At 41.8% G+C, this 15,513-nt stretch overlaps 1 protein-coding gene across 1 annotated transcript in view; it reads right to left on the bottom strand.

Annotated features, from left to right (window-relative positions):
- The window catches only part of kiaa1109 (KIAA1109 ortholog), an 85,934-nt gene that overhangs the window by 43,862 nt on the left and 26,559 nt on the right, over positions 1-15,513 (bottom strand). Inside the window, exons 34-45 of the mRNA XM_073482902.1 lie at positions 15,109-15,258; positions 14,176-14,303; positions 13,756-13,958; positions 13,227-13,427; positions 12,876-13,087; positions 12,016-12,167; positions 10,539-10,689; positions 10,248-10,400; positions 9,745-9,985; positions 9,272-9,420; positions 7,718-7,949; positions 6,625-6,786 (exon numbers count right to left, since the gene is read on the bottom strand). Coding sequence (XP_073339003.1) covers positions 6,625-6,786; positions 7,718-7,949; positions 9,272-9,420; positions 9,745-9,985; positions 10,248-10,400; positions 10,539-10,689; positions 12,016-12,167; positions 12,876-13,087; positions 13,227-13,427; positions 13,756-13,958; positions 14,176-14,303; positions 15,109-15,258 — 2,134 coding nt within the window. The remainder of the gene's footprint in view (positions 1-6,624; positions 6,787-7,717; positions 7,950-9,271; positions 9,421-9,744; positions 9,986-10,247; positions 10,401-10,538; positions 10,690-12,015; positions 12,168-12,875; positions 13,088-13,226; positions 13,428-13,755; positions 13,959-14,175; positions 14,304-15,108; positions 15,259-15,513) is intronic.

Below are 15,513 nucleotides of genomic sequence, written 5' to 3'. Positions count from 1 at the left end.
CCGCAGCGCATGTCACAGACACTCTGAGTCCACCCAACGCTGAATTCCACTCATATATAGACGGCCCAGTGGGACAACCACTAGCGCCGACGCCATCAGCCCCAGTAGCCTCTGACACAGTTTGAATGAGACGGACTCTCCTCTGCGAAAAAGGCTCAGGCACGCTGTGAGTGACGTAACTCTCTCTGGCTTGAGAGTCACCCGTGCCAGGCATGAATCTAGGGATAATCCTATGAATGTAATCCTGTGTGTTGGGGACAGTACACTCTTTTCCACATTTATTCTGAAACCCAGTTTCTCTAAGTGCTCTGCAAGCATTTTCATATGAGCTGCTGTCTCCAGCTGCGAGGAAGCTGCTATGAGCCACTCATCTATGTATGTCGCCACACATATGCCCCTCTCCCTCACAGGGCCTAATGCTGCCTCTGTGCATTTTACAAACACCCTCGGGCTAAGTGAGAGGCCAAAAGGGAGAACCAAATATTCGTAGGAAACCCCCTGATAGGCAAATCGTAGGTATTTCCTGTGTGGAGGGTAAATGGGAATGTGGAAATATGCATCTTTCAGGTCGATTAACATGAACTGCAGGACCCGTGTCACCGCACAAAATAGAGAAGCGATGCGTGAGTCAACATTCTGAATTTGTATTTTCTGAGATATCTGTTCAAGGCCCTGAGGTCTAAAATAGCCCGGATGCCTCGCCCCCCTTTCTTTGGGATTATGAAGTATCTTGAATAAAACCCTTCCTGGCTCTGACCAGGCGGGACTATTCGTATGGCCCTTTCACCATCAGTGAGTGGATCTCTTCTTGTAAAATACGAGGCGACTCTCCCTATGCCTGAGAATAAATTGTTCCCTTGAACTGTGGTGGAACGATAGCAAATTGAAGCCTGTAGCCATTGTCTAACGTTCTCAACACCCATTCTGACTGAGGCAACGCCTGGCGAGGCCTCGTCTGCGGGGCTGTCACACTTTCTCCCTCGACCCAGGGAGCAAGCACTCTCCCCACTGGGTTTATGTGGGAGACTGTATTGGTTGTCAACAATTTTCTTTTTCTTTTTGTTTTTAACATTGACTGCACCCTCTGCATTTCACCTGGTTGCCACAGTTGACAGTTGGTACAACCTTATTGCAGTGTGACAACTGACAGTGCTTGTGAGACATATGTGTGGAACCCCAAACAAATATGTCTCTTCTTCTCACTGGGGACTCTGTCTCTGCTGGAGCTGGCCCCTGCTGTGCACGCTGCTGCAAACTGGTCCTAATGAACATCGCCTCGAACAGAGACCGAGGAGGGAGTAGAACAGGTGAGGTGAGAAGAGCAGTGCCCGCCCACGCCTCTTTTACCAATGGTGCGTCAAATGGCCCTCCTCTTCCTCCGCATTCCTTGAGCGGGTGGAGGGGGTCTCTGGCCATCCTGAGGGGGCGGCCTGGTTCGCTGGCCTCCTCACCCATGGGGTCTTCACCTGTAGAGCTCTGGGGGTGGTCTGCGGTGCAGGCTGCGCTCTGGAGGGCTTTGGGATGCTGAAGCTGAGCGTGGGGCGCGTCTCCACTGGTGCAAATGTCTGCCGGGGGGTCCCGCGGTGCTCGGCTGAGCCTTCCTGGGCAGGCAGAGCTTTAGGGATTCATCTTCCCTTTTCTTGTCCTAACATCCCTTCTGCATTGAGGCTACGGCTGAGCCAATTAGACCCTGTGGGACAACCGGTGTATCCAGGAGATCATCTTTATCTCTCGTTGCAAGATTGGTGAGGTTGGTGAGGTTTAACTACCTGGCTCTCTCTTATAGGACCGTCAGGCCCATTGCTCTGTCCGTGGCCTGGACCGCAACTTTATGGAAGTGAAGGCAGTGGTCAGTGACTATGCAGATCTCTTCCCACAGCTTCGCGTCTGGCTTCACTGTCATCTCTTCCTCCAATTCTGCCTGGAAACAGCTGTTTTCCTTGTCTTCTTTATCTTGAGCAGCTTCTTTCCATCATAGCGAGACCTGGTTGTCTCCGCTTGCATGACAGGCCATGGGATGTTCAGCTTTGCAGCTGCACATTTGCACACCTCCTGCATGTCCAAATCCATGCTGATGGCGGAACAGTCCCATCCGGATCGTTGTCTGCAGCCTGACCCAATGGCGCTAGTAAGGAGTTTTCATAACCCCAACATCGGGCTGATATGCAAACTGTAGGGGATCTCTACCTGCTGCAGGAAGCCTACTCCTCCCTGGAAAGACCCAACACCACTGTCCGCGTCATGTTCTTCGACTTCTCCAGCGCCTTCAACACCATCCAGCCCAGGCTGCTGAAGGCCAAACTGGAGAACATGTTGGGTCGTCACATGGGTCGATGACTATCTGACGGGCAGACCGCAGTTTGTGAGATTACAGAACTGTGTGTCTGACTGTCTGATCGGCAACATCGGCGCCCCCCAGGGAACTGTGCTGTCTCCCTCCCTCTTCACCACCTACACTGCAGACTTTAAGTACTGCACTGAGTCGTGTCATCTGCAGAAATTCTTTGATGACATGGTCATTATGGGGCATGTAGAGGGTGGGAGGGAGGATGAGAACAGGGACCTGGTCGGCAATTTTGTTAAGTGGTGAGGGGAGAATCACCTGCAGCTGAACGTGGCGAAGACAAAAGAGATGGTGGTGGACTTCAGGAGGAACAAGCCCCCGCCCTGTCCAATCTGCATTGGTGGGACAGATGTTGACATTGTGGAATCATACAGATACCTGGGTGTTGTGCTGGACAATAAACTGGAGTGGTCTACAAACACGGAGGCAGTCTACAAGAAAGGCCTGGGCCGGCTTTACTTCCTGAGGAGGCTCAGGTCCTTTAATGTCTGCAACCGGATGCTCCAGATGTTCTATCAGTCTGTTGTTGCGAGCACCACCTTCTTCGCTGTGGTGTCCTAGGGTGCGGGCATCAAAGCGAAGGACGCCAACAGACTGAACAAACTCATCAAGAAGGCAGTGTCTGTTGTTGGCTCTAAGCTTGTCACCCTGGAGGAGGACAGGATGCTGGCAAAACTGCTGGCTATCATGGACAATGCCTCTCACCCCCTCCACAAAACTCTGGACAAGCTTAAGAGCAGCTTCAGCAACAGACTCATTCAACCCCACTGCCTAAAGGAACGGCACAGGAAATCATTCCTACCTGGTGCCTTCAGACTTTATAACGCTCTAAATAATTTTTGAGCTTTAAATTATTATCACTGAAAATAAAACTGTACCTTATCCTCTTGCACCTTATGTTCCACTCCTCGATACCTCAGCATTTTATTTTATTTACCTCAGTATTTTATTTTATTACTACTTTAGCATTTTATTGTATATAGTACTTTATTGTTCTTTGTATATTGTATATAGTACTTAATTGTTTTTTTGTATATTGTATATAGTACTTTATTGTTTCTTATTGTTTCTATATTTGCCCTTGTTTTTTACAAACAATTGCTTGCACAGTTGATCTTGAGACCTGTAACTGCTTTGAAATGGCTCCAAGTGATTTTTCAGACTTGTTCAAATTAATAATGCGCTCCTTCAGATCAATGCTGAGCTCCTTAGACTTTCCATTGAAGTGTTTGTGGCTGAGTCTAATGGGCGTATCAAACAAGCCCTATTAAAATGGACCCAGAAAAGTCATCAGCCGTTATCAATCATAATCACCTAGAAGAAGTTGAGAGGCCATGCTACAAAGAAAATTTGAACAACTTTCTATAATCAATTAAATTGATCTTTCATGTTGCTGTATGTATATTTTTGACCCAGTCGATTTGGTCACAGGTACGGACAGGTGCATCTCAAACAAATTCATCATGCAAAAGTTCATTTTCTTCTGTAATTTAATTCAAAAAGTGAAATTTTCCTATATTCTAGATTCATTACACATAAAGTGAAATATTTCAAGCCTTTTTCTGTTTTAATTTTGATGATTACAGTTTACAGCTCATGAAAATTAAAAATCCAGTATCTTGAAATATTAGAATATTACATGAGACCAATCAACAAAAGGATTTATAATACAGAAATGTTGACCTTCTGAAAAGTATGTTCATTTATGCATTCAATACTTGGTTGGGGCTCCTTTTGTACGAATTACTGCATCAATGTGGCGTGGCATGGAGGCGATCAGCCTGTGGCACTGCTGAGGTGTTATGGAAGCCCAGGTTGCTTTGATAGCTGTCTTCAGCTTGTCTGCATTGTTGGGTCTGGTGTCTGTCATCTTGCTCTTGACAATACCCGATAGAGAATCCATGGGGTTCAGATCAGGCAAGTTGGCTGGCCAATCAAGCACAGTAATACCATGGTCAACAAACCCGTTACTACTCCTGCTGGAAAAGGAAATTAGCATCTCCATACAGTGTGTAACTACTAGTAACTGGTTTGCTGATCATAGTATTTCTGTGCTTGATTGGCCAGCCAACTTGCCTGACCTGTATTGTCCAGAGGAAGATGAGAGAAACCAGACCCAACAATACAGACAAGCATGAAGGCCACTATCAAAGCAGTCAAATCAGCCGTGCCGGTGGCGGTGCTGGAGCAGCAGGCCAAACAGGCTGACAGTTAACAAACAGGAATCATTTTAATAACAATACTTTAGAACACTCTTTGACAATATTTTTCTCTTTTCTCTCCAACAATTACAACTACTTTTGCAATATCTTTCTTTTTTGTACAAATTACAGATACAATTACTTACAACTATTAATCTACTTTTGTTTATTTATCCATCTATCTGTGTTTTATTTGTTTCTCTTTTTTTTGCGTACTTACCAATATCAGTTTTGTACAGCCAGGAGGAATACTTCCTCTCTGACAGCCAAGTTGGGTCGAACCCTGTCAACCTATGGTGACTGGACTTGTGCTGCTTGTCGGGGGGAGGGGGTGAAGCAGGTGGGCTGCTGCTCTGCTCCATGGATGTACTCTGCTCTGTGCTTGAACCAGCAGCGGCAGAGATACTCTCGCTACTACTAGCAGCAGAGCTAACGTTTGCCTCGCCAGAATCACTTTGAGTGCGCTTTAAAAACATGGATATTTTCGCCTGTTTTTCAGGCAGTGGGGGTCGACGCGACATGTTGTCCTCTTCTCTACGTGTCTGTCTGTAGGTGTGTGTTCACGTGTTTGTTTGTGTGTACGCCGGTGCGAAGCTCCGCCCATCGTAAAACAGAGAGCGGAGGAGAAGCGTAGATGCGCAACGATGAAGAAAATGAAATGAAATACCCTCGCTTAAATTAGATCAATAACATCATTATTTATTAAAAGAACACGGTCCAGACCTGTTCTATAGGAAAAGTGACCTGAAATGACTGCTGTTGTGATTTGGTGATATAAATGAAATTAACTTGACTTTCAGGGGGGGCGCGGGGTCCCGTTGGGGGGCGGGGCGCCCCCCCAATACAACGGTAGGGGAAACACTGAACTCTATAGATTCTCTATGGGCTATTGTCAAGAGGAAGATGACAGACACCAGACCCAACAATGCAGATAAGCTGAAGATAGCTATCAAAGCAACTTGGGCTTTCATAACACCTCAGCAGTGCCACAGGTTGATCGCCTCCATGCCACGCCGCATTGATGCAGTAATTTGTGCAAAAGGGGCCCCGACCAAGTATTGAATGCATAAATGAACATACTTTTCAGAAGGTCGACATTTCTGTAATCTAAATCCTTTGATTGGTCTTATGTAATATTCTAATATTTTAAGATAATAGATTTTTGATTTTCATGAGCTGTAAGTTGTAATCATCAATATTAAAACAAAAAAAGGCTTGAAATATTTCACTTTATGTGTAATGAATCTAGAATATATGAAAGTTTCACTGTTTTAATTAAATTAAGGGGAAAAAAAGGACTTTTCCACGATATTCTACATTTTTGAGATGCACCTGTATAATAAATTCATTACTGAACCAGACTTCATGAATGTTTTTTGTGACAAAGTAGTATGGGTTTCTCATTCCATTACAAAAAAATGAGAGTTGTAGAAATCATTGGAACACAAGACTGCCATGATATACGTACATGTTCTTTACAAGTGTATGTAAACTTTTGACCAGAAAAAAAATCTATACATAGTGACTATAACCCACAGTACACACCAGTAGTCGTTAAATTAATATAAAATGTTTTGCTGCCACGATTATCTTGTCTTATTACACACCAACAACATACCTGTTTCCAGGCTTTTCTGCAGGATAGATTGACACATTGAGATCTAGGTGACTATTAAACTAGCGGAGGGAAGCAAACTAACTCGTAGGTAGTTAATTAATTCACCAACACCATCAGTACAACACTGAGCAACAATCCCTGACCTCCTTCTGGACTGTTAACTGTTGGCACTGGTTGGTACTGGTAGTGGTTGATGGGAGAATCTGGTGTCTCTGGAAAAACTGCAACATTACATGGACATTTAAGCGAAATACTCAGCTGTTAGAGCTCCACTACCAGGAGAGCCATTAAGGTGTTAATGATCAGTATCTATTCTAACAGCATTATAACAAAACTTTTTTTTTTTTTTTTTTTTTTTTTTTAAATTGCATCATTTTTCCCTTATGATTCTACAGAAATTAGATCAGTAGACAAGATATTAGTCTGTAGACAAGGCACACCCTGAGTACACAGTGTCTGACCTGTCTGCAGGCTGTTGTGCTGGGAACGATTAACTGGGGACTCCTGGGCTCCAGCCCCCGTCCTGTTGCCCACAGCGTTGGACATCCAGTTGTAAAAGCTGACAGAGGAAGGCTCTGATAGCAGCGGGTGCTCTGTCAGCATGTCTGTCCCTAAGCTGTTTCCTGAGCCCCAAAAGAAGGAGATTGAGCGCATGTTACATCATGGAACAGACTTTCATACAGATACTGACTGCTACTCACAGATAACTTTCTTTCTTGCATCATAGAGGCACATGTGGCTAATGTAAATTTAAATTTGGAGATTTATGAAAGTTAGAAAAGAGTTTTGTATAATTTTCAAGCTCTCTCTCTCACATAGAGTCACAGTCTTATATTACAATTAGGAATCAAAACTTACAGAGGATATGCCTTGTTTAATATTTAGTTCCCTCTCTGGTGCAGTTTGCTAGTGTTGCAAAAACTTAAAGGTGGCTTTTATGCTTTCAGGAAGCAACACAATTAGGGTTCCCCTATCTTCTTAAACATCAAACTTAGTGTTACTACACTGGGAAAGAGTCTTGAAAGGTGTAAACACTTCTCAACTGTGCTGTGTTACAATGAAGACTGCAAGAGACACACATGAAGATCACAGAATGTAGTTTACTTACTTACATTGAGTAAAAAATTTCAAAAGGAAATTTCTGTTCTTGCTGAAATATATAAATTCTGACACTTTCAATAACTTGTGTTTATTTATGTTTATTTAAAAAAAACAACTTTTAAGACCTTGACTTTGACCTCCTTAAATCCACACAGATTCTTAAGACCCCTGGCAGCCCTGGGTGATATCAGCAGGGGTTGCTGAATGTTAAGAGCGTGGAAAAAAAATTTAAATAACTCCTGGCACACTGACTCTGCATATTCACTCACTGCGGGCATGTGCTCAAGGAAGCTGTGCATCTATTTTATTCTGGTATTATTCACACTATTGAACAGCAGAGGTCAGCCTTTCAGCACAAATGACTTTTACATTGTGGTCATGAAAATCTATTAAACAATGTATTCTCTTCCACATACTGTAGTTGGTAGCAACCACACAGCAGCGGTGCAGTACCTGTGCGAGTGAGGGAGCTGCTCTTGGCTGCGTTGGCGGCAGACGGTTCGTTCCTCTGGGGCATGCCCTCCAGCAGGTTGTGCAGACTGCGAAAGCTGCCAGTCAGATTGCTCAGGAGGCTCTCTTTCCTAGGGCTGTCCTTGGCTGGCAGGCCTGCGCGGCTCACATGGGCGGGTGAGTCAGCTGCTGTGTCACCGCTTGTGTAGCTCAGCGACTGGTATGGATGGGAGCCCTGGGTTTGACAAATGTACAGATTAGTGAGAGGAGGTCATGTTCACACTATTACGCCGCCTGTGGCATTTAACATTTGAAAGATGAGTAAGATACAAAGTGACAGCCACGATCCATTTTGGGAAAGTTTAGGTAAAACTTTTTTTTTAAAGAAAAGAGCTGAACAACCTCAACAGAGTCCGAGTTGGTATAAACAGACATTTGACAGTCTAATTCAACTGGGTGTCAGCTCTGATCCTGGCTTTCCAGCAGTGGAAACATGTCTCTCACACCACAGTCAGGACAGCATGGCATGCTGTCAGCTCTTACATTACTTTAAAGTGCTATACAATGCTCAAATTATCAGTGTTTTTCAGGGCTGCAACTAATTAATATTTTCATTAACATAAATCTGCTGAATTTTTCAAGTTATTTAATTGCTTAACCTTCTGGTCTATAAAGTGTCATAAAAACAGTAAAAGATGACTTTCAGTTTTCAAGAGTTCAAGGTGACATCTAATTTTGCTTATTTTGTCTGATAAACATTCCAAATAAATTTCATCAATTTACAATCACAGAAGACTAAGAAACTAGTCGGTGAATTCTAAGCATTTTTGCTTTAAGAATTAAATTGTTTTATCAAAACTGTTAATTTCCTTCCAATCAACTAATAGTTTCAACTACGTATATTTTTTGGACTAGTGTATTTGCATTTTATTTTTGCCATTATTACTATAGTACTGTTAATTAGGGCTGCAACTAAGGACTGTTCTCATTATCGATTAATCTTTATATTATTTTCATGATTAAACCGTTAATCACTTTGTCAATAAAATGTCAATCAAATCAAAATGTTCTGAAAAATACTCATTAGTTTCCCAGAGCCCAACTCTTCATTTATTATCACGAATGACAAAGAAAAGCAGGAAATCCTTACATTCAAGAGGCTGGAACCAGCAAATGTATGACTTTTATTCTGAAAAAATGTCTTAATGATGAATCAATTGTCAAATAACTGATAATTTCTTAAGCAAAAAATTCCCCGTCTGTAGCTTATCTTATTTTAGTATTTTCTGGTTTTCTCAGTCTTCAATTAGACACTGAACACTGAACATCTTTGTACAGCTGGTTGGACAAAAATTTTATAGACAAAGAATTGAGAAAAAACATCAGTAGAGTAATTAGTAATGGGAATAACGGTAGGACCAGCCCTAGAAATGCATATGCACATGTATACATTACATCAATTGAGTGTACCTATATCATCTTGTACCATCTCATGCAACGCAATACTGATTTACGACAGATTACTGGGACACAAAGATACAAGTCTCAGAGTTGTACCTTTATTCTTAGTGCAGACTCGTGTTGTGTATGGGACTTGGAGAGTTTCCTCATGATCTCCACTCCACTGACCGGACCAGAGTTCACTTCTTTTGGCGGGGGACGACTGCATGCTCCCTCCAGCAACATGGTGTGTTCACTCACTGTGGCTTCACAATAATGAGATAAAATAAAAGTCCGAGAAGAATCATGTGACTGCTGTAAAAGCTAAATCTGAGCATTCATACTAATATATATATATATATATATATATATATATATATATATATATATATATATATACATACATATACATATACACACACACACACACTCACACACACACATACATACACACACTAAATCTCCTTTCTGCCAACAAGTGACAGTTTATTTATTATTGCACAAACACTGAGCAGTAGAGGATAGGAGTTTCACAGTCCATCTGTGGGAACAGATGGGCGGGTCAAAATTATATTAACACAAGTTCCCACCTGCGTCAAATTCAAATTCAGCTCCGTCTGCGCTGGTGTCGCTCTGCAGTGCAGCACCGTTGTCCAGGCCCAAGATTGTCTCACCCAGGTTCTGCTGAGGCTCCTTTGGTTTGGTAAGCTGATTGGGCCTCATCAGACCGATGGCCTTGAAGCCCTGAGTTACCACAATGAATTTCATCCATTGTCTGGCCAAAGCAACCAGACCTTTCTTTAGAGTCACAAGTGCTGGAACGCCGTCATTCTAGGATGGAAAGAAGAAGAAGAAAGAACTGGATTGGTGCCACCGGAAAAGGATTAATTAATACAGTGAAGGGGAGCCAAGAGCACTTAAGACCACTTAAAATAATTGGCGGCTGTTGTCTAAATGAGACCATACAATGTCAGTTTTAGCAGCCATTTAAGTAAGGATAAAGTTTGAGAGTTTTCTAAAACTGATGCAGTGTACTGTAAAAAAAAAAAAAAGGGAAAGAAAGGAGTGATTTAGAGGCCTCAGAGGCACTCACCATGGTGGCCTCCTCTATGACAGAGTAGTCGGCCTGCTGCAGGTAGCGGTGAAGGATGTTACAGAGCATACAGGAGGGATTCTCATGCAGGTAGCGAGCTCGTTTAGTCACACGGTTGTACTTGCTCCTGATGGGGATGTGGATGCTCTTTTTCTGTTGGGGAATGACATAATCAGTTAAAAGCAAAGTCTCAAAATAATGCACATAAGATCAAGCAAAACTATTGATCAGAGGATACTGAACGTTCTTAATCAGTGATCATTTGTGTCTGTCTACAGATTTATTGCTAACCTCAAGAGCTTCTGTCATGATGCAGCCCATAACAGCACACACTCGGAGTGTGCCCTCCATGTCCAGTTTGCGCAGAGAAGATTTGAGCTGGTCGATGGGAACCAACCAGGCTCCAATGGCAGGCGTGGCTGTGCTAAGCAGATTCAACTGCCTGTAAACACATAAGAGAGTCAGATGATCTTTAATCAGCAACATAATAATACTTCTGTTTTAGATCATATTTTTGAGTCTGTAACATTTGTATTATTATGTCAGAGGCTTTCACCATGTTTTCTCTAAGACCTGACTTATGTTGCTTTAATCTCAACTGCAGACATCAAGTACGTGGTGCACTTGGTTAGTTGAGTCATAATAAAACTCACAGTTCAGAGTGAACCTGCCAGTTTGATGACTTTGTGTGGCTGACAGGTCTGCATCAGCAGCAAAGTTGACAACCATTGCCAGGGGCAGACAAGAGAGGATTCAGCTTAAATATTTAAAAATATTATACTTATTACACTTCATCGCCCTCACACCACTGATGCTGAGAGAGAAAGGTGGTTTTATCTAAACATCAACCTGGATTATTCACTGCAAAAATCAGAATCTTACAAGGTATATTTGTCTAATTTCAGGTCAAAAGTATCTTGTTACACTTAATATAAGATGCAATCAATCATTCATCATCAATCATTTCAGGGAAATAAATGGGGACTTATTTTAGACAATTTTCACTTGTTCCACTGGCTGATTTTTTTCAGTTAATACTAGCAAGAAACATTATATCCATTCATTCATTGTTTTGCTTATTTTTGAAGTGACATTTTTTTCCAGTCATATGTTTAGATCTCTATGCAGTTAGCTGTAATGACTATTACAGGTGGGTACTTTCTCATTTTACTTGGAAAGTGTTTGCAATAATTAAAATTTTGTTTGGTTGAAAACTATAGGAGGCTTATGTGATTTTTTGGAAAATATACCAGAATTTCCCTTTAACTATGAACTCACTTATTTGTGTAGTTTTGACACACATCATTAACCCATTAAGACCTAGGGCACCCACTGAAAATGATTTCTAAAGGGTTTTCTGAAAAACAAAATTGCCAACGTTCATTAAAACATGTATTTCTCAGCCTCTGGAACAGACAGAGAACTTGAAATAAAAACCATTTAAGAGCTTCAGACTTTGGCTTTAATTGGAAATGATCGCCTTTGCTCTAATGATCATTAAAGAAACACTATGCCAGGGGTCGGCAACCTTTCTGATATGAAGTGCCATTTTAAAATGTTATCAGTTAAACGGTGTGCCATATCAACCTTACAGTTCACATAACATTTAATTATGACACCACATCAAATTTTAATTCCAACGGACCTCTAATTTTATCTCATCAAGGTAAAGGTATATACACGCAAACGTTACATCCTGTCTTAATTGGTTAACTTCCTGTAACCATGTGCAGAATAAAGAGGTCCATATATGTGAGTCGAATTGTACCTGGAGATGGCCTGTGAAGGTGAGCGCACATTAGTGGGAGCAGCAAAACTGAACCAGATCTCCCTAATGGTCAGCTTCATGCTACTGGAGTCAGGAGGCGGGGGCATGAGGGGGAGGTCTTTCTTTAGGTCGTCTGACTCCACACCTTCATCCTACAGAGCACAAGAGAACAGGGTTTAACGGGTGGATGAGAATGGCTGGCTGGAGTTCCAGTATTGCAGCTCTCTTTCAGCCCGATTACAGTTTAGACTTGCAATCATGACTTATTTTCATGATCAGAGAGAATCGTTCCTAGTTTGACAATTATCTCAAATTAATGAAATCTTTTGATGTGTAATTGAACTAGTCTTGATGAACTAATTTTGTGTGAGCAACATAATAACTCAAACCTGAATCAAAGATTGGCAATAGGCAGTTTGCAAATACAAACACAGAAAAGAACTAAAAGAAAAACAAAAGATAGGAAAAAAAGATGAATAATCCACAATTTTAACTTAAGACTTGCGGTTCATTTTGTTTCAGATCAGCACATCACAGCTTTGAATCTCTGTTAACAAGATCACCTGCCCTTTCTGTGATATTTGGGAGCTTGTCAACTTATTTAACAAAGTAAGCTCACAGGTGCAGATAAAATGAAGAGGAAATTGGCTTGAAGATAATTAATTTTGTCATCAGATAAGTAAGTTTGAGGTCACTGTCAGCAGAAAGGCTTTCATGTGTTTTTCAACCTCACAAAAATCAAATAAAAGAGGATGTGGAGCTAAATTACTGCAAATGACTCAAAATACACCAAAAACCATGTTTTGGGTTAAACAGATTTGATATAGATTTTTAAACATTTTTCAACATCCATATGTCACCTGGTCGTCTGAGTCCGAGTGCTCGTTGACATCGGAGGCAGGGCTGATTGCATCATGTGGCAGGTTGTCATCAGAGACGTCAGTGCTGTAACCGCTTCCTGTCTGAGAGCCTGTCGAGCCATTCGACTTAGACATACCCGTCTTCCCTGCAGTGTCTGAGCGTCCCATCACACCAAATGAATTGTACAGAATGGCTCCTGACTGACGGCCCCCTGTAACACAAAGTGTAATACATTAACAAATCTGTACACAAACTCCCTACATCCCTCTTGATACAACTCAATCAATCTTTCCTGTTTTATTATCCTTAGCTCTTAATGTATGTGATGATGAGAGTTTGGGATGTTTTACCTTTGACTGTGAGGTTCTCAATGCCACATTCAAACATGATCCAGCCCCATTTCTCAAGAGACGCTGTGGAACGGCCAAAGTCACCAGCTGCGGCCTGGGTATCGGTTTCATCCACCAGTGAGAACTCCTCCAGTTCCTCTAGGCCAAACAGCACTTTGGACTTCTCAAAAGGGATGGCTGTGATGGCACACGTGCCAATGTCTAAGAAAGGATACAAAATTTTAAAAAACAACTGTTTATACATTTCACTGGAATCCTTCTTCTTCTTCAAAAAAAAAAACAAAAGACAGAAAGGTGCTTGGGGAGAACAAAATAATCCAAAAACGTAGCATTTTAAAAGAAATTCATGCCAAAAAAAAGTACAAAAAGTCAAAGGGTCTAAGTATTTTTACTTGGCACCTTTGCGTACTGTCTAGGGTTAAGTCGTATCGCACATTAACAAGAGGTTGCAGGTCATACAAAAGGACAGTGAACCACTTCAAATAGTGGCACAAGGGATCAAACATGGCTATATTTCACCACAACTGACCTGTGGAGTCAAGGCCTCGCAGCTGGCTGTGGATACGGTGGATGTTGAGCCTGGCGGCAATCTCTTTGCCTTTCTCGATGCCGGCGTTGGAGCGCAGCGAGCCCGAAGATTGAGGCTGCATCTTGGTGGCTGAGGCATACTTTTCCAACATGACGGATGGTCGGCCGTGTTCTGTGGTGTTGGGTGTCTCCTCAACAATACCCCTGAAAGGAGCAGGAAGAAAATGCGTGTTGTAAATTATAACCAAATTTCTTCAGGTAACTGCTGCCCAATTGGTTTTTAGGTGAGAAAAATACATCCAAACAACCACAACTAAATGTGTCAGCAGGCACTCCAAAAGGCATAGTCATTTTACACACACACACACACACACACACACACACACACACACAATGACACAAGGAGTAGTCGACGTGTTACCTGTTCATTCTGAACTGGGTGGCAATCCTGTCGAAGCACAGCGCCACCAGAGACACGTGTGTGACGCACTTATTGGAGCAAGACGGTGACCCCTCCTCTACGGAAGCCTGCAAGAGGCAAAGGTTCACCTGCAGGAAGAGAGAACAAAACAAAAAGCGTCAGCTAAATCAAACTGAACAAAAACCCCACTGTGCCTTAAAATATTGCTGGTTAAAAAACAACCAATGCTATTGACATGAATAATAGCAGTGCCCACAAGAAGCTCTTTTTAAAGACAAATTATTGCTCCACAGTAAGAAAACAGATTAGTCATACTGTGTGTGAGGCTACTTTTCCCAAATGCAAGATTTATTTTGGTATTTCTCTATGTGAAGATATACAGAGGGTAATAGAATAATCAATAGCAACAAGAATATGTTATATATCCAGTCAAACCTTTAGTGTAAACGTACTTACACTTCCATTCAGTGAAATAAAAAAATATGGTTACGATAATATACCGTCATTTTATAAGCCATGTTTCCGTCAACTTATTTCTATGCGCATTTTGAAGTGTTGCATTAGAAAAGGTTGATGGAAAGGGCAACATTGGAAAAATTTCTATAATTTTGCAAAAAGGTAAATAATGATCGCATTATGGAAGTTGATGCAAACAAGCATACACTCGTAGTTTTTGTGCCCATTTTCTTGAAATTCTGTTAAAATTTGTGGAACTTTTAGATGGAAACACTGCTAAAAACATGTCGCCCAATAAGATGACCCACTATCATTATTCTACACAAAAGTTAAGAACTTTGTATATTCAGTGTTTAAATGTAAAGTGATCTACACCAACGCTCACAACTCTGCACTTAATCTTGAAACTCTCTTGCTCAGAGCACAGTTTCGAGGAACAACTGCTGGCCTCTCATTATTCAGGGTCATGGCTCTTACCTTGGGAATGGAGACGTTGGCTTGGAGGCCCTTGATTTTCACATTATCTGGTTTGACAGACAGGTCTGTCTGGCCATGGGAGATGTTGAGGGAGCCAGGGGTCGTGCCCTCGGTCTTGGACAGCTTGTGCTCCTGCTTGCCTGTTTGGCTCTGTGTGAATCAGGTCCAAAAGAGTGGGACATTGGTAATTGGGCAACAAAGCCACTTTTTATATTGGGAAGCTCAAAACATTTAGAACACAAACACTTTATTAAAACTGTTGATTAATAATTGACAAATTTGTTATAATTCCAAGAATTAAAGCTTTTCCATCAAGTTATTTGCTTCTTAAACACTGATTTTCCAACTGTAGGTCAACATTAAAAAACTGTGCTGAATAAGATATATCAAGCTTTATTACGCTGC

The sequence above is a fragment of the Pagrus major genome, chromosome 16 (assembly GCF_040436345.1).
Source record: "Pagrus major chromosome 16, Pma_NU_1.0".
NCBI lineage: Eukaryota > Metazoa > Chordata > Actinopteri > Spariformes > Sparidae > Pagrus > Pagrus major.
The sequence above is the reverse complement of the archived record's forward strand: the minus strand, read 5'-3'. Positions and strand labels throughout refer to the sequence as shown.